This window comes from Peromyscus leucopus, chromosome 8b (genome assembly GCF_004664715.2).
Source record: "Peromyscus leucopus breed LL Stock chromosome 8b, UCI_PerLeu_2.1, whole genome shotgun sequence".
NCBI lineage: Eukaryota > Metazoa > Chordata > Mammalia > Rodentia > Cricetidae > Peromyscus > Peromyscus leucopus.
The window spans coordinates 51,755,267-51,781,797 of NC_051086.1; the positions used below are offsets into that span (position 1 = coordinate 51,755,267).

At 43.2% G+C, this 26,531-nt stretch overlaps 1 protein-coding gene across 4 annotated transcripts in view; it reads right to left on the reverse strand.

The window, feature by feature from the left end:
- Positions 1–20,289, reverse strand: part of Ndel1 (nudE neurodevelopment protein 1 like 1) — a 33,940-nt gene extending 13,651 nt beyond the window's left edge. For 2 of the 4 annotated variants that reach the window (XM_028869406.2, XM_028869407.2), the window contains exons 1-5: positions 20,101–20,289; positions 8,871–8,968; positions 7,244–7,397; positions 4,446–4,594; positions 2,152–2,288 (exon numbers count right to left, since the gene is read on the reverse strand). In XM_028869406.2, coding sequence (XP_028725239.1) covers positions 2,152–2,288; positions 4,446–4,594; positions 7,244–7,397; positions 8,871–8,956 — 526 coding nt within the window. In that variant the 5' untranslated portion in view covers positions 8,957–8,968; positions 20,101–20,289. Of the gene's footprint in view, positions 1–2,151; positions 2,289–4,445; positions 4,595–7,243; positions 7,398–8,870; positions 8,969–19,509; positions 19,983–20,100 lie in introns of those variants that run through there. The other 2 variants (XM_028869405.2, XM_037201505.1) reach the window with 2 other exon arrangements.
- Between the last annotated feature and the right edge of the window lie 6,242 nt (positions 20,290–26,531).

Genomic DNA, 26,531 nt, shown 5'->3' on the forward strand with positions numbered 1-26,531 from the left:
CAGAGCAAGCTCCAAGACAGCCAGGGCAACAGAAAAACCTTGTCTCAAAAAAACCAAAAATAAATAAATAAATAAAATAAAAATTAAAAAAATCAGCTAGCACACACTTTTAATCTCCAAACTCAAGAGGATAGAGGTAAGCAGACCTCTGTGGGTTGGAGGCCACTATAGTCTACATAGTGATATTCAGGCCAGTCAGGGCTTTACTTTACAGTAAGACCGTGTCTCAAAAAACAAAATAGGTAAGCTGTTCAATGTAATTTTCTGTGTTTTTACCACAATTAAAAATAAGTAAGGGGCTGGGACTGCAGCTCAGGGATAGAGCACTTGTCCAGCAGGCATTAGGACACCTCCTCAAACCAACGAACCAAGAAGCACTGAGCGAGCCTGGGGCTGGAGCACATGGGCAGTGATGCCCACCATGCACAAGGCCATGGCTTCATTGCTAGCACCACAAGACAAAAAAGCTATCAACAAACAGTACCAAGTTACTATTTGTATATATATTACATACACTAAAATAGGTAGTTCTTCAGGGGCTGGAGAGGTGGCTCAGCAGTTAAAAGAACACTCACTGCTCTTCCAAAAGACTGAGGTCTGATTCTCAGCACCCACATGGGGGCTCACACCCATCTAAAACTCCAGTTCTAGAGATCTGATGTTCTCTTCTAGTTCCTGGGGACACCCAGCATGCAGGTAGTACACATACATGCAGCCAAAACACCCTTACACACAAAATAACCCTACACAAAAATAAAAATTAAAAAAAAATTAAATTCTAATAAAAAAAATTTTCAAATGTCATCCCACTCAAGAAAAAAATAAAAAGGCACTGAAAATCTGTAAGAGATTACATATAGTTAAAACATACTTCCTTTAAAACTTCCTCTCTCCTCAGATGCACAATGACATTCAGGCTATTATAAAGAAAATGAGAGAAAGAACAGTAAATGCTCCTAACTACTGAGCCATCTCTCCAAACTCAAAACCTGTTTTAAAAACTTGTAATGGCGAGGTTAAGAGCACCGGCTGCTCTTCCAGAGGGTTCATTCCCAGAACCCACATGGCAGCTCACAACTGTCTATAACTCCTGTTCTAGGGGATCCGACACCCTCACACAGACATACACCAATGCACATAAAATAAAATTAAAAAAAACTTGTGATAGCATGTATATTGCCTATATAAACAGAAGAAAGGGAATGTGTATGTCCACTGGTCTGCTCACAGGAAGTAGTCAGGAGTTATATAAAGAAAAATATAAGGACATATCATGTCCATCATAAAAAACTGAACCAAATATGTCACACTGTGAGTGGGCTTTTCTAATATTCTGATTTTTACTGTGCTTCTAAGGAGAGACAGAAGTCTTTTTTTTTTTTTTTTTTTTTTTTTGGTTTTTCGAGACAGGGTTTCTCTGTGTAGCTTTGCGCCTTTCCTGGAACTCACTTGGTAGCCCAGGCTGGCCTCGAACTCACAGAGATCCGCCTGGCTCTGCCTCCCGAGTGCTGGGATTAAAGGCGTGCGCCACCACCGCCCGGCATTTTTTTTTTTTTTTTTTTTTGTATTTGTTTAGCCATACGAGAGTAACTATGTATGTAGCCCAGGCTAGCCTTGAACTTCAGGCAATCCTCCCTCAGCCTCTTCAGTGCTGGGAATCCAAGTATGAGGTACCATGCCTGACCTGCACAGCCATTTTTAAAACCCGAGACAGAAGTCTTAAAGCGTGTACTAGCTACATGTATAAACAGCAACATATACAACACATACATGGTTCTATGTAGATAACGTGAAGATATTTTAAAAGAATCAGTAAAGAAAAAAATCCCAACGGAAGGCAGTACTATGCTGGAAAAACTCCAACTCTGTCTCACTTTTCTCATCTAAAATATGGAGGTCATACCTACTTCTTAGCATTGATGTATGGGTGTGAAAGAAATTACCAAGTTAAAAGCAATTTGCACAGTGATTAAAAGGCACATAAATGCATGTAAAACTAGAGCTTCCTAGAAATTAAGGGCTGAGACATAGCTCAGAAGCAGAGTGCTTACCCAGCATGCTCAAGGCCCTGGGTTTGACTCCCCAGCAGATCACCCTCCCGGGCTCATGGACAAGGCAATGGATAAATACTTGCTAAGTTCTAACACTTACCTCTTGCTTCATCCTTTAGCCTTTGTACTGAGACCAACAAAGATTCCTTTTCATCAAGTTCACTTTCTAAAAATGCATTTCGCTCAATGGCCTGATTTAGCCTTTGTTCAAAGTCTTCCAGTGAAACTATTGTTGCCCTTTAAAAAAAAATGTAAAAAGCCCATGAATTAAACAACATGTACAAACAGCTAGCACAAAAGAAAGCAGTCAGTTTATCTCCTGCTGTTCCTGACCCAGTCAGCCTGACCCAATTTGGAGAATGATCTCACTCCATTCAACAAAAATTAGTATGCACCTATTCTGTGGCCTCCCATTCCCTGCTCTCTACTACAGAAATAAAATTCCCCAACCTAAAGTTAGAACTCAGAATGCCGATTCCAATCTTATCAGTTACAGTCAGCTGCCAAAATGTCTCTCCAAAGCGTTTCTTCTTTAGTCTTTGGTCCCCAACAGTCTCCCCTCTCCTGCCTTAATTCTTTTTTCTCATCTGGATTACTGCCTAGTGGTTTTACACCTCCTCCTTACTTAAACTTCTCAGTATTGCCTTCTCAACTCAAGTTCAGATTTTTTTTTCTTTGTTTTTTCAAAGAAATAAAGAGACTCTGAAGCACAGCACACAGAGTCAGTCACAACCTGGCCCCAAGCACCTTCGATTCCTACACCCTTCAGCTGTCACTAGACCTGCCAATCAAAGCAGCCTATTAATGGAGTTCTTCAAACGCCTTCTTGCCTCTCAGCCTCTTCACTGTCTCTCTGCCTAGTGACTTTCCTTCTTTGCAGACTCAGCTCCAATTTGTAAAAAGGCTCCCCAGTTCACACGGGTGTTATAGCTGCTCTGGAGCAGCTTGGACATCCTTCTTACTGGATTTATTTTTTTAGCATTTATTATAGTAGAAGTTCTGAGGGATCAGCTCCAAGGACAGTGAATAGTATCATGTCAATCAAGAGTCAATACTAAAGAAAAAGTACTAGGCTTGGCGCTGGAGAGATGGCTCAGAGGTTAAGAGCACTTGCTGCTCAGTTCATTCCTGAGTTCAATTCCCAGCAAGCACACGGTGGCTCACAACCATCTATAATGAGATCTGGTGCCCTCTTCTGGTGTGCAGGCATACATGGATGCAGACAGAATACTGCAAACATAATAGATAAATCACTAAAACAAAAAGAAAAAAAAGTACTAGGCAATAATTATAACGTAGTAGTTAGGTTTAGAATGTTGGTTTAGAACAGTTAAGAAACAGCCAGGTGGTCGGTGGTGGCACACGCCTTTAATCCCAGCACTCGGGAAGCAGAGCCAGGCGGATCTCTGTGAGTTGGAGGCCAGCCTGGTCTACAGAATGAGATCCAAGATAGGCACCAAAACTACACAGAGAAACAAAAAAAAAAAAAAAAAAAAAACAATACAGAGACATAAAAACCTGATTATAACAACAAGCCACTGTAGGATGAAAGCAGTAATTAAAGGATCCATTGGTCAATATTAAAGAGAGTGAAAGTGTGACTATAACTACTGAATCCAAGCTTAAGATGCACAGGTCTACAGAACAGGAGTTCGGTAATGAGAACACACAAGGAAGAAAGGATGCCTGAGGCGCACCCCTGCTTTGCTTTTTGATGTTCTGAATCAGGATCTTTAGTCTAGGCTGACCTCAAACTCACAGAAATCCTCCTACCTCAGTCTCCAAGTACTGAGATTACAGGCACAAACCATACTCAGCTGTGGCACACATCTTTTGTCCCAGCACTTGGGAGGCAGAGGCAGATAGATCTCTGTGAGTTCAAGGCCAGCCTGGTCTACAGAGTAAGATCCAGGACAGCCTGGACTGTTACACCATCTCGAATAAAATAAAATAATAGAGTACTTGCAGTATAGCAATGAGGACCTGAGTTCAGCTCCCAGCACCCACATACCAAACTGGGTATGATACTGTGTGTGCCTGTAACCCCAGCACTATGAAGAGCAGAGACAAGAGGATGGCGAAAGCACGTGAAGTTCTTTATTTAGGAAGATAAAGGTTTTAGAGAGATTTGTTTTGGAGCTGGTCTGTAACTTGCTATGTACACCAGGATGGCCTCAAACTCAAGAGATCCGCCTGCCTCAGTCTCCCGTGTGCTGGGATTATAGGTATGCACTACCAAGCCTGGCTTGCAGTTTTAGTTTGGTTTATTTTTTTGGTTCCTTTCAATTCAATGAGACATGACACAAGATACCGAGTGGGAAACTGGGTTCCTAAGGTCCAGGGGGAGCCTGAGCTGACGATGGTTGTCCTCATGCAATGCACAGGGTCCTGTACCTTTTTGCTCGCTCCAGGTCATCATTGGCCTGCTCCAGCTCTCTCACATACTTGTGCAGTTGCTCCTTAATGGCCCGGGTCTGACTCAAGTCATCTTCTAACACTGAGACCTGCTTGTAGCTCTGTGCATACTGATGCTCCAGTTTCTCCTGAAAGAAGAGGTGCAGAGAAAGACCCACCGTTAATATAGAATCATCTATTAATAAAAGAATTTCCCTAATCAAAGGAGAAAAAAAATCAAAGGACTTCACCACAATCTGAGTTGATAGCACACACCTCCTTTTGGCAATATTTTTAAAACTACACGGACAGAACCATTCTAAATGTCTTTAATTCATGAAAAACTTACATAATAACCATTCTCTCTCAGGAAAAAAAAAAGATCTTTCTGAAAAGTAAAGTAATAGAAACCACCGGGTGGCAGTGGTACACACCTTTAATCCCAGCACTCGGGAGGCAGAGGCAGGAGGTTCTCTGTGAGTTCCAGGCCAGCCTGGTCTACAGCATGAGATCTAGGACAGGCACGAAAACTACACAGAGAAACTCTGTCTCGAAAAGCCAAAAAAAAAAAAAAAAAAAAAAAAAAAAAAAATAGAAACCTTGCCTCAGAAATCTAACCCTGGGAGCTAGAGAGGACTCTGAAGTGAAGTGATGCTCTTGCAAAGGACCAGAGTTTGATTCCCAGCATGCATGTCAAGTGGCTCCTAACCACATGTAATTCTAGCTCTAAGAGAGCCAATGCTCTTTTTTAGCCTCCATGGGGACTGTACTCACAGGTATAGCCACAGAGACATGTATTTTAAAATTAAATCTTTAAAAAGGAAACATAAACTTGATCGGGTAACCTCTAGGTCTGCAGATGAGTACAACCAAACAAATATTCTCAAGGACCTAAGAGGCCTCCAAACCATATTTGGCCACTGATCTTACTCCTACTGCACTACTTACTAGCCAGGGCAGTGGTGGTGCATGCCTATAACCCCAGCACTTGGGAGGCAGAGGCAGCAGATCTCTGAGTTCAAGGCCAGCCTGGTCTACAGAGGGAGTTCCAGGATAGCCAAGGTTATACAGAAAAATCTTGTCTCAAAAAATAAAATAAAATAAAAAATAAAATGAACTACTACTGAAGACACAGCACATGCTGGTTACAGGACATAGAGAAGTCAAGCTGGAACTGCACAGAAAGCTTCCTCTCTGCTGACCAGCTTTCACAGTGCTAGAAGCTGCCATACAGGCTGCTGGTATTACCCAGCAGAGCGCCCCACATGCAACAGTACTGGCCTGCCAGACCAGATGTGCCCACTGATGCAGTAACAGCAGGAAGGTTAGAGGAGTAATCAACCACTTTTGGATTGTATTGAAGCCTACCTCATGGTAGGAAAGTCATGCCTGCATTATAAACCTGGTCAAAAGGTCACAGGCCCTAGTAAGGAACCTATTTATAGCTTTTTTGCTAAACAATACATCTATCTGTTTATACCCATAGATTAGTACTGCCTTCAACACTAGCCAAAGAAACAGACTAGTGAGTGCTCAGTCCTAAATGGGACATCTCTAACAACACCATCCTACCCCACCACCGAGGCTCAGGGGACACCACAGAAGAGGTGGTGCAAAGAATGTAAGAGCTAAAAGGTGAGAAGGAGTTCTGGAAAATGTTGAAAAGGTTGTCTTCAGGACAACCTGACCCTTGCGATCACTGGAGCTAGGGTTCCATAAGACCTATGTAAGAGCAAGGTAACAAGATCAGTTAGCATTACAACAGGCAGAACCAACTACACTCAGTGGGTTACACGGGGGAAAGGGACAAGAAAGGGGTAGGGAACATGTTGAGAGCAGCTGAGCGACAGGAGAGGGAAGCTGGTGGTGGATGTGATCATAATACATTGTTTATGTGAAATGGTCAAAGAATAAAAAAGATATTCTATTTAAAAAAAAGAAATACAGTGGGGTAGTAGTGGCACATGCCTTTCATCTTGGCACTCAGGAGGCAGAGGCAGGGGGAATCTCTGTGAGTTTGAGGCCAGCCTGGGCTACAGAGCAGGTTCCAGGACAATCAGGGCTACACAGGGAACCCCTGTCTTAGGGAGGAAAGAGGGATACTCTATTAAGCCTCCAAGGCAGTTGATGAAGAGAAGAACTGAACTCGGGGCATGCACATGCCAGACAAGCAGTCCATCAACTACTAAACCCCATCCCCAAGGCCTGACAACTCCTTTTTGAAGGAAAATTTCTAACCCAAATTAAATCCCAAAACTCAAGAGGAACAATACAAAAAAAAAAAGGAATGTGCATGTCATAAATATCATTTTAAGGTAATACACAAGGCAAGCAATTTGTCTAAACAAATAATCAGGAAGCATTAGAAAATACAGGAACTAAAATATAGTGAGGACCATGACAGGCAGAAAACTGACAGCCGTAACATTCCTAGGAGAACTCTAAACTCTGAACCACCTCTTGGTTCTATTTTTTAAAAAAATTCAAAAGTCTATCTTGGGCTTTTTAAAAAATATATATTTTTTGGTTGCTTGCTTCTTTCAGTACTACTGAATAATACATTTCTCATTTTTTAAATATTACTAAATTTCATGTATGTGTACACTTTCGCACATGTGTGAAGATCAGAAAACAACTTGAAGGAAAAGTTTCTCTTCTCCCACCCCATGGGGTTGCCGGGTTAGCAACAAGTGCCTGTCCCACCGAGCCACCTGGCTGGCCCTCCACTGCTCATCTGAAGAAAGCCAGTCCACTCGACAGAACTGCAGCAGCCAGGGAAGCAGCTTCTGCACGGTTACCTTTAGTGCCTCCACTTCGTATTTCAGTCTTTGGTTATCAGCTTGCAGGTCTCTGTTTCTCTGCTCAGCCTGTACTAACTGTGCCTCCAACTCTGCTTCTAATTCTCTGCTTCCTTCCTGGAATTCAACTAGCTCATCCCGAGCTTCCTGGAAGCTAAGCAGAAGAAAAGTGGGAAAGACACGTTAATAAGTTGAGTCCTCTCATACAACATATCAATTCAGTCATTTCTGACTGAAAATTAATGTTCTCATAAAATATGAAACAGTAAAGAAAATGTCTTATACTTCTTGCTCCACATATATTCAGGATTCAGTAAAAAGTAGTTATACGCCCTCCCCCAAAAAACCTACATAAATCAGTAATTGCAGTATTTACATGGCTCAGAATCACAAGCTTCTTCCTCCATAAACTGAAAGAGGAGGGGTGTGTATTGTACTAAGTAACTTCAATTGGGCATTAGTTTCAATTCTAGTCAACAGACATCAACACATTCTCTCAAACCACAATGGCTGGTGCAGATCTAAGCATCACTCACTCTTATCACTAATTCAGAACTGGGCAGTTTACTATGCTTCTCCATCTTTTTTACCCAATGCACTAATACATTATCTTAATACTACACACTAGCTTAATATTTAGATAACGTTTTCAGTAACTGGCTTGCTCTATAATGGCATTACTTAATTTTCTGCATTTAAACGTATTTTAAGAAAGGGTTCACAGGCTTTCCTGCCTCTGGAGGAATCTGTAACATTAGAACAAATGAAGAATCTCTGCTGGACACAGAGCATCTTCATCCCCTTGGCCTGTTACAACCATAGGAAAGAACAATGGGATCTGATAAAGCTTAGTTAACTCTGCCAATCAAGAGAGGAAAATGTCTAATTGTTTTAGTAAGATTTAAAGCTGGAGAGAAGGCCCAGTGGTTAAGAGCACTGGCTGTTCTTCCAGAGGACCAGATTCCAATTCCCAGCTTCTACATGGCAGCTCACAATCATCTTTAACTCCATCCCAGGGGATATAACGCCCTCTTCTGGTCTGTATGGTCACCAGGCATGCACATAGTGCAGACATACATCCAGGCAAAACATACATACACATAAAATAAAAACAAATAAATCTCAAAAATATATATAAGAAGAAAGATCCATTAAATAATATAAATTTAAGATTAAGTTTTGAGGCCAAAGAGCTATTTTCTTCCCAACTAAACAAAACATTATTTTATAAAAGCAATTTTATAACATGCTCTATATCTTGGAAGCTCAGCTGCCTCCCAACACTAATAATGCATGCCTGGAAAGACTAAAGGCTGTTTTAAGCATCTCAGATGAGCAAATGATGAGGGAGTACCAGTACACACAGAAGGCCAAAGACAGCCCAGTGACAAGTCACAGGAGGCATCAACCAGAAGAAATCATAGCTTCCTGCCATTTCAGTTTGAAGAACATAAAGATTGGTGGTAGTTTTATACTATTTAAATACAAACATTGTTTGACTATGGAGTCACAATCCTAAATCTGAAGCTCTAAATTTAGCCTTGTACTCCAAAAGAAAAAAACATGGGCAAGCTATGCATGGCATATTCCAAATCCCACCCCTATTTTAACAGTTTTTCAACAGTACCTTTGCTTATACTTCAAGGAAAGTTCCTTCCAATAAGCAGTTTCTTCCTTTAAACTTGAAAAATCTGGTATATCTTCACCATCCATGGTCAAGAAAGCCTGTGACATTAAAGACAAAGAACCCAGGATGTGAGTGAAAGCATGATACTACATTTGGTAGTTTCCAAGGTTCTAGGAGTGGCCAGAACTTTCTAAAACATGAGCACACATCCGACCTCACTCAGGACAACCAACATTGTGGATGAGGTCATGACAGCAGATGGCATCAGCAGGATCAGAGGGAATGAGGCATTTTCAGCTACAGCACTGGGTTCTAGATAATTTAACCACAGAATTACCCTACAAGTCCAACAGTTAGTGTATGGCCAACTGGTCTTCAGGGAATCCAGCAACAGAAACAAACAAGTATCAGAGAATTTGCCACTCCCCACGCTTCCCTGGGGATCAGGGGGTGTGACCCGGCTATTCAAGTGCTTGCCTAGGGTTTGACCTCTGGCAACACCTGAAATCTCAGCACTGAGAATTGGAAGCAGGAGGTCATCCTTAGCTACACAGAAAGTTCAAAGCCAGCCTGGGTTACATGAGACCCTGTCTCAAAACGAAGTGGAGAGGGAGAGAAAAGAGGGAAGAGGGGAAGAGAGAAGGAGGAGGGGAAGAAAACTGCTGAGAACCTTCATGCCAAGTGAAACTCTACATCAGGCAAGACCCACATTCTCCAATCACACTTCTGAAACATCCTCAGTCACCCCTCAATCCAACTTTACTCCAAAGGTCCACTCATCTCCAACTGAATCATCTTCGTCTCAGTTTTCCCCAAGGTATTCACAGAAGGAGGGACCTAGTTAGTTGTTCTTGCCATTTCAACTACCTAAAATTCCCAAACGATCATAGTACAAATTAAAAACACCAAGATGACTGGCCCATTCCAGATTCCTGCCACATCTTTCCCACAATCCCCTCTTTACTTCTGTCCCAGCACCACATCCACATAGCAGATACACAGTAATGTCTACTGAATTAAACCACAATGTGCGCCAGCCAATAAGGACTGAAGAACAGGCAGAGCCAGGAGGATCTTTGTGAGTTCAAGGCCAGCCTGGTCTACAGAGCAAGATCCAGGAAAGGCGCAAAGCTACACAGAGAAACCCTGTGGGGGGGGGGGGACGACCTGAAGAACAATCCAAAACAAACTACAAGCCTTAGAAATGCAGAGAACTCAGAGCTTATCTAAACAGTTCATTTAGATGCTTAGCAATAACCCAATCACAGACCACAGCACCTACCAAACTCCAGATGCATGAGAATGATGTTTAGTGGGAATAAAACTAAAAATAACTTTATATGCTAAGTTTAATTCTTTTGATGCACAGTGCCAATTTTTCCTAAACCAAGTCTTTGCTAATCTTATCATCTTTTAGTATCTTGACATCTAATTAGTAAATCTTCCAGGCATCTTAAACTGCAATCACCCTGAAAGTCATTTCAAAAGCTAGATTCTTGGCACACCTTGTACTCCTTCACGGCACTGAGTACAACAGATTGCTAAGAGAAGGCACCTAATACTCCAATCATTTACCGAATACTAACAAGATATTACTAAGCACTAATTATTTATGTATTTATTGACCAACTACACTATCCTCTAATCTGATTACACCTATACTAGCACAGATCTGTCTGTATCACTTTATTCTTAGAGATGTCTTTAGAGCATGAGAGTACTTTAATCTGCGAACCACACAGGGCTGGGAGTCCTGCTGAGGCTGGGTTCTAGGGTTCCAATTCGGCCATTAAATTACTTATACAAACTGCCTACTATCATAGGGCTTCAGTTGTTTGTTTCGTCTAATAAAGGTGTGGACTAAACTAGGTGGCTATTTCAAGTATGTGTACTGACTGATAAATACTGATTGGCTCTCTAATTCTGTCCCATTGTCAAGGGTCCAGAAATTCCCACTTCATTTGCCCAAATATAGGTCACTGGCTGACTTCTGGTAGTCTATGGATAAGGACGGGCTCTTCAGCAGCCAGAGGCACTCATTATTTACAGTACAGGCATCACCCTGTGGTGTTAGAAACTCCTCAGGGTTAATACTGACGTCTCCTTAGGTAACCTAACAATCCAGATGAAGACAAAATTACAGGAAATGTGTGGTAGCACCTAGAGTTAAAGCAACAATCCCTGTCTCCTCTAATGCAGTACATAAGATCTTTTCCCAAAGTGTCCCAAAAACTGCGATAAATTTGAATCTATATAACAAGGGCCAGAGAGAGCACTCCACAGTTAAGAGCATTTGCTGCTCTTCCAGAGGACCAGGGTTCAATTCCTAGCACCGACATGGAAGCTCACAACCATCCATGATTCCAGTCCCAGGGGGTTTAATGCCCTCCTTCTGGTCTCTGTGGGTACCAGGCATGCTAGTGCTGCATGCAGGCAAAACACTCATATACATGAAATCATGAAAATGAAAATAAGGCCGGGCGTGGTGACCCACACCTTTAATCCCAGCACTCAGGAGGCAGAGCCAGGCAGATCTCTGTGAGTTTGAGACCAGCCTGGTCTACAGAGCAAGATCCAGGACAGGCACCTAAACTACACAGAGAAACCCTGTCTCGGGGGGGGGGGGGGGGGGGGATGAAAATGAGAACAAATATTCCCTAGAGCTGGGAATATAGGTCAGTGGTAGAGCATTTAGCTAGCATGTATAAGGCCCTGGGTTTCATCCCTATTATAATAAACAAACAAATAAATGCAACCCTGACCCCAAATTTAGATTAATTATTTCAATACTGGCAACCATGTGTCAATGGGGAGCTCAAATGTCCAGTTTCTAATATAAAAGCCAATAAATTATGGATTTTTAGAATGTTACAAAGACCAGAGATGGCATAAGGAGCAAAGTCCCACTGTGCTGCTGACACTGTCTTCCACAAGAAACCAATGAAGAGAATTAAAGGCTAATCTCTCGAGTTAGTTCCTCAGTTATAAATAAGATCTTCCATATCACTTGAAATAAATGACCTGGAAGGCACAGGCTGAAGAATATAGCAGCTCCAACCCAAGACTGCAATGAAGCTCCATGGTAAAGCCTAGGCCAATAGCCCAGAGTGACTCAAATACTGAGATGGCTCTAAAAATAAGGAGGGAAAAAAAAAAAATCATTCATTTAACAATGTAATGCAAATTTCTGATCCTTGAATGTTATTATTACCAACTATTAGGATATAAAGAAATGAAAGTTAGTAGTTAGACATTACAATAGAACTTGTAGTCATATTAGATATGTTTTAAAAATTGAGCAGAGATGTTTTAGACAGGTCATCTTCAAACCCTTCAGAGATCTACAGAATATGGCATTTAAAATGTTTTAATAACTTAGAAAATTTTTCTTTTTTGAGACATGTCGGCTCCTGGCAGTACCAATCTACTTCAGAGAAAATATGGGCATTGAAGAAACTGCATATGGAGTCAACTTTCATTGTGGCAAAAGTTAGCCACTGGACAACAAAGTATCCTCGAATCAACAGGACAAAATGGACACACAGAACACAAAACAAGGAACTACTGATTCTTGCCTAAACAAGTGTGGTTATGGCTTTATCAAAAGGCATCTTCTGAGGCCAGGACAATATGGCCCCATCCCTGAAGTGGCCTTCGCAATCCGGAAAAGGTACGGTGCCCTTTTCTTCGAAGGCAGCTTAACAGGCAGAGGGCCGATGGCTTCTGTTGTGCAATGGAACAGCAGCTGAAAGCTCACACCTCTCGATAGTAGACTGGCATTTAATAGAGGGATGTGGAGAAGAAGGGGATGCTGAGATGAAGCCATATATACACAGCCAAGAAGAATGGACAGCTCAATTCAAAAACTGTCAACAATTTCCAGAATTTAAAATCCTGAATCATGACAGGACACTAATGGAATTCAGGTGTTTCTGGTACATGGACTGCTCTCACCCAATGTGAGGTTGAACTGTTGACCTTGTGTACATCCTACTTCACAAATGAGTCTGTCAGATACACTAAGCCTATAGGCTGAAGATGATGCCCCAACACTGCGGAGAAACCTCAGGTGACTGCCCAGGCAGCTGGCTGTTTCTGTCAACTCACAAATTTTTTGGAAGTTGCTTGCATGCACTTCCTGTTTTTATTTTTGTTAGCTAATATTATTCCCTTCTTGGGTCTCTGAGGGAGTTGAAGATTAGTTAGTTATGGTTGAAGATTAGTTAGTTATAGTTGAAAATTAATTAGGATACAAAGTGCATTAGATACATCTTGGATTTACCAAAATAGGATAGATGATGGAATTATTTTCTCTGATTTGTCAAATACCTGTTTAGGTATTTATTACTTGTATATATTGTATATAGTTATTGTAATTTTGTATATAGTTTTTCTTTTATTAGTTATAACCTTTTGCTTTTTTTTCTTTTTATTAAAATAGAAGAGGGGAAATGTGGTGGTAATCTAATTGTACTGAAATGTGATTTTGATTGTATGTTAATAAATAAAGTTGCCCGGGGGTCAGAGCTATTAGAGCCATAGCAAGAGTGTGGCGGTGGTGGCACACGCCTTTAATCCCATAGATCTCTGTGTGTTCAGGGATACAGCCAGCATTGGAGACATATGCCTTTAAGACCTAGGGGGCTGTACATTCAGACAGTGACGAGGCAGTCACGTGTTTGGGTTTACAACCAATGAGAAGGCAGAACAAAATACTATAAAAAGACGGACAGACAGGATATAGCTCTCTTTCGGGAAGCTGGGACACCGCAGGCGGAAGGGTGAGATTTTAGCTCTGAGCTCTGACCTCTCGGCTTTCTCTTTTACATTGTTTCTGTGTTTCTTATTTAATAAGACTGTTGGATACATCTACATCACACATAATAGGTACTATGACTAGAAAGCTGTTTAAATGTGCAAAGTAAAAGTGCTTACTCTTTTGTCAATTAGCAAAGCTGTAACTGAATGCTTTGGGCTCTCTCTCTCTCTCTCTCTCTCTCTCTCTCTCTCTCACACACACACATACACACACACACACACACACACACACACACACACCTCTACCTACATACCTCTGGAAGAGAGACAATTTAAGATTGCCTTTAACTCATGATTTCAAATCGAATCTCTTTCATCTTTGTTAGAGCCTTATTTATTTTTATTTCCTGTGTATGGATTTTTTGGTCTGTGTACCATGTGGGGGGGGGGGGGACAGAGACCAGAGAGGACTGGAGTTGCAGATGGTTGTAAGCTGTCATGTAGGTGCTGGGAACTGAACCCAGGTCCTCTGGAAGAACAGTCAGTGTTCTTAACCACTAAACCATCTCTCCAGCCCACAAATCTATATTTTTTTAACTCAATAGATTACATATTATTTTTAAACAACTGGGATAAGTCCATTAACCCTAGACATCAACGAACTTTCTATTTTCATCCTTGAATGTGTTCTAAGATTTGTATGTTGCTTCCAGGGTTTAATAAGTAAGTCTGTGTTCTCCATTTTACACCCTGTCTGATCTTGGTAGACACTGATAATAATATCCTAGTATTGCTGTTCCCCAGGTGAATATTTCAGCCTATTCAGCAGCCATTTCAGGCCTCTATTTTTTCTGCCATACTTTACACTGCTCTTAGATTACACGTATCTTTGAACCAGTGTTACGTTTGAGTACTGACATTTTATTCACCAGCAGGGACATTTTCTTTTGAGTTTTCTATACTTTTGTTACTATGCAGCATTTGATATTATTGTTGATTGTGTGTACCAAGGACCAGTGTCCTCATGGGCATTTCTAGTGGCTACTAATGCCTTTCTGGACAGCTAACATTTATTTTAATGTATGGTGTTTGAATGTGGAACCAATCTTTCTACAAATAAGGTCCTAATCAGTTTTATCTATAAATTTTATTCACTTGCCCATTTACTTTTCTGTGTAGAGGTTGTTTTTGTTGTTTGAACTCTGATATACAATATAAAGGGACCTACTGATGGCTACTGCTTTGAAGAGCATTCAGCTCAGCAATGGTCCCTGGGGAAGAACACTGTTTACACTTGTGTGTATGCTCTAAACTATGCATTTGTCTCCAGCATTTGGTCTTAAGTAGGGACATACTATTTTCCTAGTTCCTTAGGTTACACAGAAAACATAAAAAGTTGTATATATCAATAGACTACCACGTAATGTTTGATATATGAATACACTACATGCTACTCAAATAGAATTAAACATATTCTCCTGCATCAATTATCAGTTCTCGCTAGTAAAAACTTTCAAAATCTTTCCAGCAGCTCTTTTAAAATGTACAATCCAGAATTATTGTCTAAAGTTATATATTCATTTATATTATTTTTGTGTCCTTCTGTGTATGTTCATGTGGGGGTGGGGGGTGGGGTATGTTTATAAGCAGATTTGCATGCCTTTGTGTGCATGTATGTAGAGGCCAGAGAACAAGCTCAGATGTCATTCCTCATGAATGCTATCTACTTTTTGAGTTTTGTTTGGTGGTTTGTTGTTTTTGGTACTGACTAAAATTTACCTATTAGGCTCTACTGGCTAGCCAGCAAGCACCAATGGTCCACTTCTTTCTGTGCATGTGTATGCGCATGCGCGCGCGTGTGCACACACACACACACACAGAGCACACTGAGATTACAAGCTCCCATGACCACATAGGATTTTTCACATAGGTTCTGAGAACTGAACTCAGTCCTTGTAAGCACATTACCAACTAAGCACCTCCCCAGTCCAAAAGGATGTAGTCTTAATACAACCACCAACTTTTCCTCTCGGTGTCCCCTGATGACAAAGGTTTGTTTTGTGGCTTTGTCTTCAAGGTGTTTGTTTTGCTTTTTGAGACAGGGTCTCACTAGATAGCCCTGGCTGGCCTGAGTAAACTAAGCTGTCCTCAAACTCAGAGATCCACCTTCCTCGACTCTGCTTCCTAAGTGCTGGGATTCAATCCTGAAGACGCAGGTTTTAAGTAGTTTTTGCACACAGCTTCTTGAAAATATAGTATTAGCTGTTCTATCATCTTTGTCCCAGTACTTCAGCATCAAATAATTCTAGCAAAATTCCTAATGCTTTTACTCCACATGTGCTTCTCAATTTTCTTGATAAATCTTAGGTGAACTGAATGTTCACCATGATTTTTCTAATCAACAAGCTAATCTCACAGCTTATTTTTGGCCCTTCAAGATATGCCGTTACCTATGCTAGAATTTTTTTAAATTCTTTTATTTAATGATCATCATTAGACCTGGTGTGGAAGTGTAAGCTTGTAATTCCAGCACTGAAGAGGTAAGAGGACCCAGAAAGACAGGAAGATCAACACAAATTTGAGGCCAGCCTCAATTACACAAAGTTCGTGTCAGCCAGAGCTACACACCAAGACACTGTTTAAAAAAGAAAAAAAAGGCCGGGCGGTGGTGGCGCACGCCTTTAATCCCAGCACTTGGGAGGCAGAGGCAGGCGGATCTCTGTGAGTTCAAGGCCAGCCTGGGCTACCAAGTGAGTTCCAGGAAAGACGCAAAGCTACATAGAGAAACCCTGTCTCGAAAAAAAAAAAAAAAAAACAAAAAAAAAAAAAAAAAAGAATTTAATCCAGAACAAAAACAAACCAAATTAAGAACATCTAATCAAAGCCAAATGGTGGTGGCGCATACCTTTAATCCCAGCACTCGGGAGGCAGAGGCAGGCGGATCTCCGTGAGTTCGAGGCCAGCCTGGTCTACAAAGCGAGATGCAGAACAGGCTCCAAAACTACACAGAGAAACCCTGTCTCGAAGAGACCAAAAAGACCATCTAATCTCTTGATGTCAGAGGAGAGTTATGATGCAGCTCAGCTGGTAAAGTACTTGCCTAGCATAGCACATAGGAAGCCCTGGGTTCAATCCCAGCACTGCATAAAGCAGTAGGGTACAGCACATCTGTAATCCCAGCCTTCAGTAGGTGGAGGCAGGAGGATCAGAAGTTTAAGGTCATCCTTGGCTATGGCAAGCTTGAGGCTCAGCCTAGGCTACATGAAACTTTTTCAAAAAAAAAAAAAAAAAAAAAAAAAGTTTAAAAAAAATTCTGGGAATAGAGATGGCTGTGATTAAGAGTACTTGCTGTACTTCTTCCAGAGGGCCAGAGTTAGGACCCAGCACCCACATCAGGTGGCTCACAACCATCTACAGCTCCAGCTCCAGGGAATCAGACCTCTGTGGGCACTGCATTCACATGAACATACCCACATGCAGACACACACCTAAACAGAATTAAATACAATAAATATATCTATTTTTAAAAGAACAAGTCAGAGGGGGCTGAAGAGATGGTTCAGTGGTTAAGAGCACTTGCTGCTCTTGCAGAGGACTAGAATTTGGTACCCAGCATACACATCAAGAAGCTCACAACCCCCTGTACCTCTAACTCTTCTGCTGGCCTCTGCAGCTACCCACATTCATTCTCTCTCATTCTCTCTCTCTCTCTCTCTCTCTCTCTCTCTCTCTCTCTCTCTCACACACTCACACACACACACACACACACACACACACACACACAAATTTTACAAAGAAATTTTAATTTTACAAAGAAAAATAAGACAGAATATTAGCATACAAAGTGCTTAAAAGCGCAGAGCCAAACAACACGCTATCTGGGTGACCGTGAGATTATCCTACTACTCAGTATCTCACTTCCTTACCTATAAAACAGAAAAACGAGGTATGTTTTTAAGTTTGAATTACTATTTGTACATAGTGAACATGGCATAAATGTTAATTCAATTATAAGAAACTAGTAGGCCAGGAATGGACTAAAGTTAGACCACAGAGTAAACAGACTTCCAAATTTAAAAACACATATGATTCCTCAAAAGCATTTCATTACAAAAAGATCCCTGAAACTTCTCTCCTGGAATACGCTTTATGAGCTGGATTTAAAACCAAGCAGGGGCTCCTGCCCTCCAGTCACACTCTGTGTTGGTCGCTTCCTGCCTGGCAGTACCCAGCTTTAACCCACTACACCTATTCATCAACTTTATCCTTCCAAAAATCGGGTCCTTTAGAAATAGCAAAATGGAGGCCAGGCAGTGGTGGCGCACGCCTTTATTCCCAGCATTTGGGAAGGAGAGGCAGGCAGATCTCTGTGAGTTCCAGGACAGGCTCCAAAACTACACAGTGAAACCCTGTCTTGATAAACCTAAAAAATAAATAAATAAATAAATAAATAAATAAATAAATAAATAAATAAAAAACCCTGTGTAAAAAAACAAAAATAATAGACAGACTGACAGACAGACAGACAGATAAATAGATAACAAAATGTGCTACCACTGCAGATATACCAAAACTGTTTCAGACTGCAGAGACTGTGTGGAGTGTGCCTCCAGTTACTCTGGGAAGATGTGCTCACTGTCCTTTGAGATTATATAAGTGAAGAAAGTTAAGGCTGCACAAAGTTAGCCAATGCCACATTTTTTCTCTGCTTTAAAAAACTGCTCAAACAGCCCATCTACAATCTTCTGAAGCTGCAATGCAGACAGACAAGTATTCTCTGCTCCGCTCAATCTTTCCTTAATGCTATGTCTCACATGGAGTTTGAGCCTCAAAATTACAACTTTTACATCAGACATTATCACAACTCTGTATGACTTTCAGATGTCTAACAACTGACAATTAACTCACTTGGATTTTAAACAGCCTACCCAACACACCTTACTGGCAAAGACACTCTGTACAGCACTAAGAAAAACTATTTTACATGTTAGATTATTAACATGTACAGAATGGAGTCGGTCCTATCAAAACTTTTCTCCCTTACGAAGTGCCTAGAAACAATTTTAACTTTACTCCTCAGTCCTCAGATTCATTTTAGCCTGGTTTAAAATACAAATGAAAATAAGTTTTGTTGGTCTCATGAAAGCATATTCAGGTTTATTTTTGTTTCAAATGCTCTGTATTCAACTTCAACTTATCTAATTCAAAACAGAGCCACTGCAGATTTAGCAACTTCTATTGAGATTAGGTCCATCTCTAACTGGGGCTGAAAGTTTTCTTTGTTCTTATGCATTCCTAGTCTAAATAAAGATTTTAGCAACAATTCTGAAGAGACACCCCCCAACTCAGTGTCCTTCGGCTTCTGGGCTTCATCATGCTGAGTTTTACCCTATCAACTCTCTCATTGGGCAGACACTGCCCCATCTATCTCAAGTGCGGTAAAAGCAACATAACTCGTCAGACTAATAACCAGCCACTCAGGAGCAAGCTTCAGGTAACAGTTTTGTAATAACCGAATGGTTTTTTTTTTTTAATCAATTTACTCGAAAATAAATAAGTCATCTCCTAACTTCTGGTATTCTTTGACAAGCCCAATATTCTGGCCTCTTTCTGACTGAAGAAGGAAAAGCAAAACAGAAACCGGACCCCTGAGCCTAGAAAGGTAAACTCTGATCCAAGATAAGCTTCTCACTAGTTGATGGAACCCAAGTAAAAAAATCACTTAATTGCCCCTGTATCTGGACTCAATTTCCCCATCCAGCCAAGAGTGACTTACAGAATCCGTCACAAGTGCCAACAGCAAATGTTTACAAACGCTACAGGAATGGACCGTAATAATGAAAAGAACCCTCCCTCGCCTTCAATTTAAGGGGTTAGTTACCTCGTCGTTTCCCAGAGAAAAACAAGAGGCGAGCCCAAGCGACCGGAGCCGGTTGGTGATACTTTCCCCAACTCCAAAGCGGGTGATTAGCAGTTCGGGGCGGGCAGTCACGAGACTGCCAGTCGCTGCCAACGCGGGCTGCTCCCGCTCTCGCCTCCCACGGAAAGGGCGCTGGGAAACCAAAATCCAGCCCGGCTCCTAACCACCCTGGCGGCTCAAGGGAATCCGGGGTGGGTGGAGCGAGAAGCTGGGCGCGCCGCGGCCACCCCAACAGGGGCCACTCCTCGGAACCGTCAGCGCCTCGGCCCCCGGTGCCACGTCCCGGCCTCCGTCCCTCCTCGGGCAGCCCAGGACTCGCCCTCCTGCAGGTGCCCCGGGTGGGCCACACCTCCGACAGTGAGGAGGGGGGCAGTTAGAGCGGTTGGATCAGTTGTCTCCGGACCGGCCGCCCCGGAACCCAAGCCCACCCCGGCCCGGCGGGGCCTGAGACACAGCCGACCGACGGGCGGGCGGGCGGGCGGGCTCCCCGGGGGCAGGCCTCGGCGCCGCCCGCCCGCCCCGACCCCAGGGGCTGCCTCGCACGGGGCTCACCGCCAACGTGTCAAAAGCGCATGTTCGCCGCCGCTCGGCCGACGTCTCCGCTCCGCTGGCCTGGCCAGGCCCGCCCAGCCGTTCAGCTCGGCTCCCTTCCGCAGCCCTGAGCTCCACTCCGCGTACCCCCGCACCGGGCTCCTCCCCGACACGTCAGGGGCTCCCAGGGTGTCGGAGGCCATTCTGTGACGCACGGGGGCGGAGTCGGGAGCATGCGCAGAAACGCGAGGGCGCGGGGAGGAGATGTGGGAGGGCCGGCGTCACACGGGGCCGACCCAGGCCCGGCGCGCTGACGTCAGACCCGCGACACAGTCCTGCGCAGGCGCCCCCCCCCACGCCCCTGCAAGGGGTGGGTGTTAGCCCTCTGCGGTTTTTTGGGAGCTGTGCAGTGGTCGAGGGTAGTAGTCCCCCGGAGTAAGAAGGGAAGCAGACATAAAGGAGTACTGGCTCCAGAAGAAGCCAGGAAAGAGGTGCAGCTGTCCGCAGAGTGGGAACTTAAATGGTAAAAGGTTATTTGGGGAACAATTTTAGGGACTTTTGCTGTCTCATGCTCAGTGTGATTCTAATTTCAGCTCTCAGGTTGGAGACACAACATAGCCTAAGACGTACCGCAAGGGGAGCCCAAGAAGCCCAGTTGCACTTTTGAGTATAAGCAAAAAAGGTACAAGATGGATTTTTAAGGAGAACCCAGATCGATGAGGAGCAGAGGAGGATTATTGGGGTCGGAAGCATCTTGAACTAGACTGTGAAGTCCATAGGGTTTTTAAAACATGATTATGAATTCACTGTGCGGTTTGTTCTGGCAGTTGTACCAGTCCCTCCATGTTGCCCTCATTGTACAAGAAAGAAGCAGCAAGATGAAGTTGCCCCAAGGTCGCTCAACTACAGCAAGAATTCAAACTCAGAAACCATACTATTATCCACTGCTGTGCTGACAAGGGAAACATAACACCATTTACTGGGCTAGACCACGCTGCTAAGTGCTTTGCATACACTACCCTTTAACCCTCAACAACCTATGAGGTTGGAATCATTAGCTCTGTTTTCTGTATTGTAACCTAAGACTCATAGGTCTGTTCTCCAGGCCCGCCTAAAACAGCTTTGAAACTCAGACTGGAGCTCTTCCTGCTCGAAGCTGTGCTCCGTCTAATCAGATCTCAGGCAGGGAAGTGATTAATGAAGGCTTTCCTCTAGACCCGGTGCCAAGACATGAACATTCCACCCGGAAGAGGAAAAGATAAAGCCTTCAGCTTCTGTCCTGCCTCCTGGCTGAGGTGCTAAGAAACACACTGAGTCACCTAATGGCAAGCCAGGCCGTTCAGAAAACATTGACATCATCTCCCAGGCTGCTGCCCCTCCCATTTGCTCTGGCCCTAGGACTGGTGTTTGTCAATATCTTTGTGTCATTCCCACCTTAATGAATGGGCTTAGCTTGGCAGAGTTCTCAAAAGTCAAAGGCCCTGCTCTGATCTTCCTCATTAGCCCAGGGGCTGGGATAGGGCCAGAGTCAGCAAACTACCCCACCTTCTTCCACTATGCCAGTCAGTCTCAAGGAAGCACAAGTTATACAACCAGCTTTGTAAGGGTAGAAAAAGCGAGGACTGTCATACCCTTCTACCTTGATAAAGCATTCCAAAGCGATTTGCATAGGTTCCAGTACAAGGTATTTCTTGTACTGAGCCAGAAAGCTTAATCTCTGAGAACATGCATAAATACCACAACGTCTTCCCTGCTACAAACTCCAAAATACAAGAAACAGAGATCAAGTTCCACCCATCAAACAAGTAGAGGGTGATCAGCTACCGGAGGGGAGATCTGGGACCAAGCCCATACTCAGAGAGAATGCTGGGCTTTGGCCAATCACATATTCAAAAAAGTTAATTGTCGTAGTCAGGGTTACCATTGCTGTGATGAAACACCATGACCAAAAAGCAAATTGAGGAAGAAAAGGTTTATTTATTCCATTGTTCATCATCGAACTCAAACAGGACAGGAACCTGGAGGCAGGAGCTGAAGCAGAGGCCATGGAAGGGTGCTGCTTACTGGCTTGCTCCCCCTGACTTTCTCAGCCTGCTTTCTTATAGAATCCAGGATCCTCCCGCAATGATCACTAATTAAGAAAATGCCTTACAGCCAGATCTTATGGAGGCATTTCCTCAATTGAGGTTCCCTCCTTTCAGATAACTCTAAATCTAGTGTGCCAAGTTGACGTAAGACTAGCCAGCACAATAATACAGTACATAAAAAACTGCTACAAAAACTTTGAGGAGATGGAACATATTTAATAAATCAAGTAAATAAGACACCTCACCAGGCAGTGGTGGTGCACACTTTTAATCCCAGCACTCGGGAGGCAGAGGCAGACAGATCTCTCAGTTTGAGGTCAGCCTGGTCTACAGAGTAAGTTCCAGGGCAGCCAGGACTGTTATATAGAGAAACCTTGTCTTGGAAAACATAAATAAGACACCTCAAAATCAAAGGCTCACTGGATTTGCTGGTGCATGCCTGTAATCCGGGAAAATTCCAGGCCAGCCTAAACCATTACATAAGAACACCTGACTTAAAAAACAAAGCACAGAGAGAGAGAGAGAGAGAGAGAGAGAGAGAGAGAGAGAGAGAGAACGAACTAATCCCTTTAATCAGTATGGTTTTGGTGGTGGTGGTGGTGGTGGTGGGTTTTGTTTTTGTTTGTTTGTTTGTTTTTGGTAATCCTTAAGGGTACAGATGAGGTCGAGTGAGGAATACTCAGTAGCCGGCTGGTTGCTAATGATCTGCCTCATATATCCACCTGTCTCTCATGCCTAAACCCCAACAGATCTTCCTATTGTTTCAACTGAAATTTCTAGAATGATTTGACATGTTTGTCAACTGTGCCATGTTCTTCTAGTCATTGAAGCACAAAGCCTTCATCAAATCTACCTTAATGGTCCCCCCTCACTGGCTTACAATTCACTCACGTGATCACCACGCTCCAGCGACTTTCCCTTTATAAACTCAAGTCCCTTCCTCTCCCACTTCTTTCTTCCTGAATTCCCCCGAGTCCAAAGCCTCCTATTTACCTGTACTTCCCACCCCAGACTCCCCTCCCCTGACTGACATCTTGTTCCACCCTAGCAGTCTCTCCATAGCTAACAGAACAGTATCACTAAAATTCCATTGCATCCAGAGCATCCCTGCTTCAAAGCTTGACTTGTCTCCTTGTTACTTTTGCCATGAAGGTGAACTATATAGTCTGGTAATCAGAGCCCACAGAGCAGCTCCAACCCACCCCAGCAGTCTGCATCCTGCAGGTCACCTGAGTCTGAGCAGACTGACCACTGTGTCCTCCTGTGGCGGTTTGAATGAGAATGGTCCCTAGGCTCATATATTTTATGTTGCTCCCCAGATGGTGGACTTCGTTTAGGAAGAGCTGGGGGTTGTGGTCTTGTTGGAGGAGGTGTGTTGAGGTTTCAAAGGCCCAGGTGAGCCCAGTCTTACTCTTCCTCTCTGCCTCCTGCCTGCAGACCAGGATGCAAGCTCTGTCCAGGGCCATGCCTGCCTACCGCCATACTTCCCACCACGATAATCATGACTAGCCCTCTAAAATTATAAGCAAAGCCCTAGTTAAATGCTTCCTTCTATAGGTTTCCTTGGTCATGGTGTCCCTTCACAGCACTAGGATAGTAACTAAGACACACACCGGGAGGACTGTTCCCTTCCTCTCAAGTACCATCTTATCAACTCCTACCACCTTGTGCACTGTGACTACCTCCGAAGCTAGGTCTGCCACCTTTCTCTCTACCTTCTTTAGGCTCATTCACAAGCTTCCTCCTCCAGGGAGCCTTCCCTGATATCCAAAACATAAATAGAGTGCCACATAGTTAAAAGAAAACTTACAAGCACTGCCTTTGGGGCCCAACAAGATGGCTGAGCTGGTAAAGTTTCAAGCCTACAGTGTAGGACCACCTGACTTTGATCCCTGGGTACCACATGGTAGAGGGAAAGAACTAACTGCTCAGGTTGTCTTCTGACCTCAACATAGGTGCCATGACAACACTCACAAATAAACACATAACCAGTGTGGGCTAAGGAGGCCTCACCAGTGAAGTACACACTGCCTTCCAGAGGACCTGAGTTTTGTTCTCAGCATCTGTATCACGCGCGCACACACACACACACACACACACACACACACACACACACACACGACATACACATGCACACACATATAGAAATTATTTTAAATAAATATTGCCAGGCCTGGTGTGGCACACCTTCAATCCCAATTCAATCCCAACGTTTAGGAGGTAGATGCCAGCCTGGTCTATATAGTGAGTTCCAGGCCAGTCAGGGCCACCTAGTGAGAACCTGTCTCAAAAATAAATTAAATAATAATAATAATAATAATAATAATAATAATAAATACTAGTAAATTTAAATACTGCTTTTTAGTCATAGAGATATCCACCCCCTGCCACCACCACCCAAAAAATACACCCTAAGTTCTAGCAAGGTAAGGGCATTTTAGTTATTGTAATATCCCCATAGCACCAGACTCTTGGCAAAGCCGGGCGGTGGTGGCACACGCCTTTAATCCCAGCACTGGGGAGGCAGAGCCAGGCAGATCTCTGTGAGTTTGAGGCCAGCTTGGTCTACAGAGTGAGTTCCAGGAAAGGCGCAAAGCTACACAGGGAAACCCTGTCTCAGGGGAAAACAAAAAACAAAAAACCAGGCACTTGGCAAACACTCATTTAACATGCTTAGGGAAAAATAAAAGAATGAATTGATGGTTAAGTAGTTATAACTGTAATGCAAGACTAACAGAACTTTCTGGAAAATGTTCCAAATCCTGAAAACTAACATGTATTGCAGATGTATCTCAGTTGGTAGGGTGCTTGCCTGGCAGGCATGAAGTCTGGGCTCCATCACCAGCACTGTGCAGACAAGGTATGGTGGTGTGTGCCTGTAATCCCAGCACTCCAGAAGTAGAAACAGGGCTGGAGAGATGGCTTAGAGGTTAAGAGCACTGACTGCTCTTCCAGAGGACCCGGGTTCAATCCCCAGCGCCCACAAGGCAGCTCGCAACTGTCTGTAACTCCAGTTCCAGGGGATCCTCACACAGACATACACACAGGCAAAACACCAATGCACATAAAGTAAAAATAAATCAATTACTTTAAAAAAAGAAGTAGAAACAGGAAGATTAGAAGTACAAGGCCATTTCAGCTACACAGCTACTTAGTGAGTTCAAAGACAGCCTAGACTACATGAGACTGTCTCAGGAAAAACAGAATCCAATAAACATGGGCTCTCAGACAAGAATTGGTTTTATATAGAGAAGAAAACCTGACAAACATATACCATGAGTTTAGTGATTGCTGGTCCAAGACACTCTTCTAGGCCTTGGAGATCCTACCTCAACTTTAAAATATACCCTCCTCCCACCCCTCCCCTAGAGTTTATATTCTAACAGACAAGACAGTCATTAAGCCGATGGACAGAGAGCTCAGAAAGTGCTCCCTAGCCAAGCATGATTATGCCTGCATACCTAAGAGACTACAGCAAGAAGATTGCTGTGAGTTCAAGGCCAGCCTGGGATACACAGTAAAACACTGGCTCAGAAAAACCTGCTTTCTGAGTGAAAACAGGACATAATATCCATGGAATTTTTTTTTACTTCCATGAAGTTGTCAAGACCTTTTCAGCAAGAGGATACAAAAGATACGTAAAACTAAATAAGTTAAAAATATATCCAGATGTCTTAGCTAAAGAAATATATCACGGGTTTGGGGATTTAGCTCAGTGGTAGAGCACTTGCCTAGCAAGTGCAAGGCCCTGGGTTCGGTCCTCAGCTCCAGGGTGGGGTGGGGGGATGGGGGGATGGGAGAGTGGGGGGGGGCAATATATTATACTTTTTCATCATAGTTCCTGGCATGGATTAGACACTCAATAAACATGGCGGGATAAATGACTACCTACAGAATGCCAGAGCCTTTGACCAGACAATGTATTTCCTCTTCCAAGATTGTGAATGACAATTGGTTGAATTTAATACCAATATGCCCACTTCTAATCCTGGTATGGTGGCGCAGGCCTGGTCTCAGCTACTTGGGGAGCTGAGGTAACAGGATTGTTGGAGGAAAGCTTGGACAACATAGTGAGGCGCCCCCCCACACAAAAAGTAAAAAAGAGAGAAGGAAGAAGAGAAGGAAAGCCGCAGACAGTGTGCATGGGGTATTTCCTGAAGGAAAGTCCCGTTACTTGTCTTTATTGCAGCCTCAGTACCTTCTCGAACTGACAATATCTACACGCTACTCGAAGAAGCTCACTCTCCAACCTCAGCTCCTCCGTCAGACTTCTGCCTGCAAACTCCAGCTGTCCATAAGCCAGCAGGAAGGTGGCAGCGGGAGGTGATGAATTTACTCTGTGGTGTGTGGTTGTTTTTAAGAGAC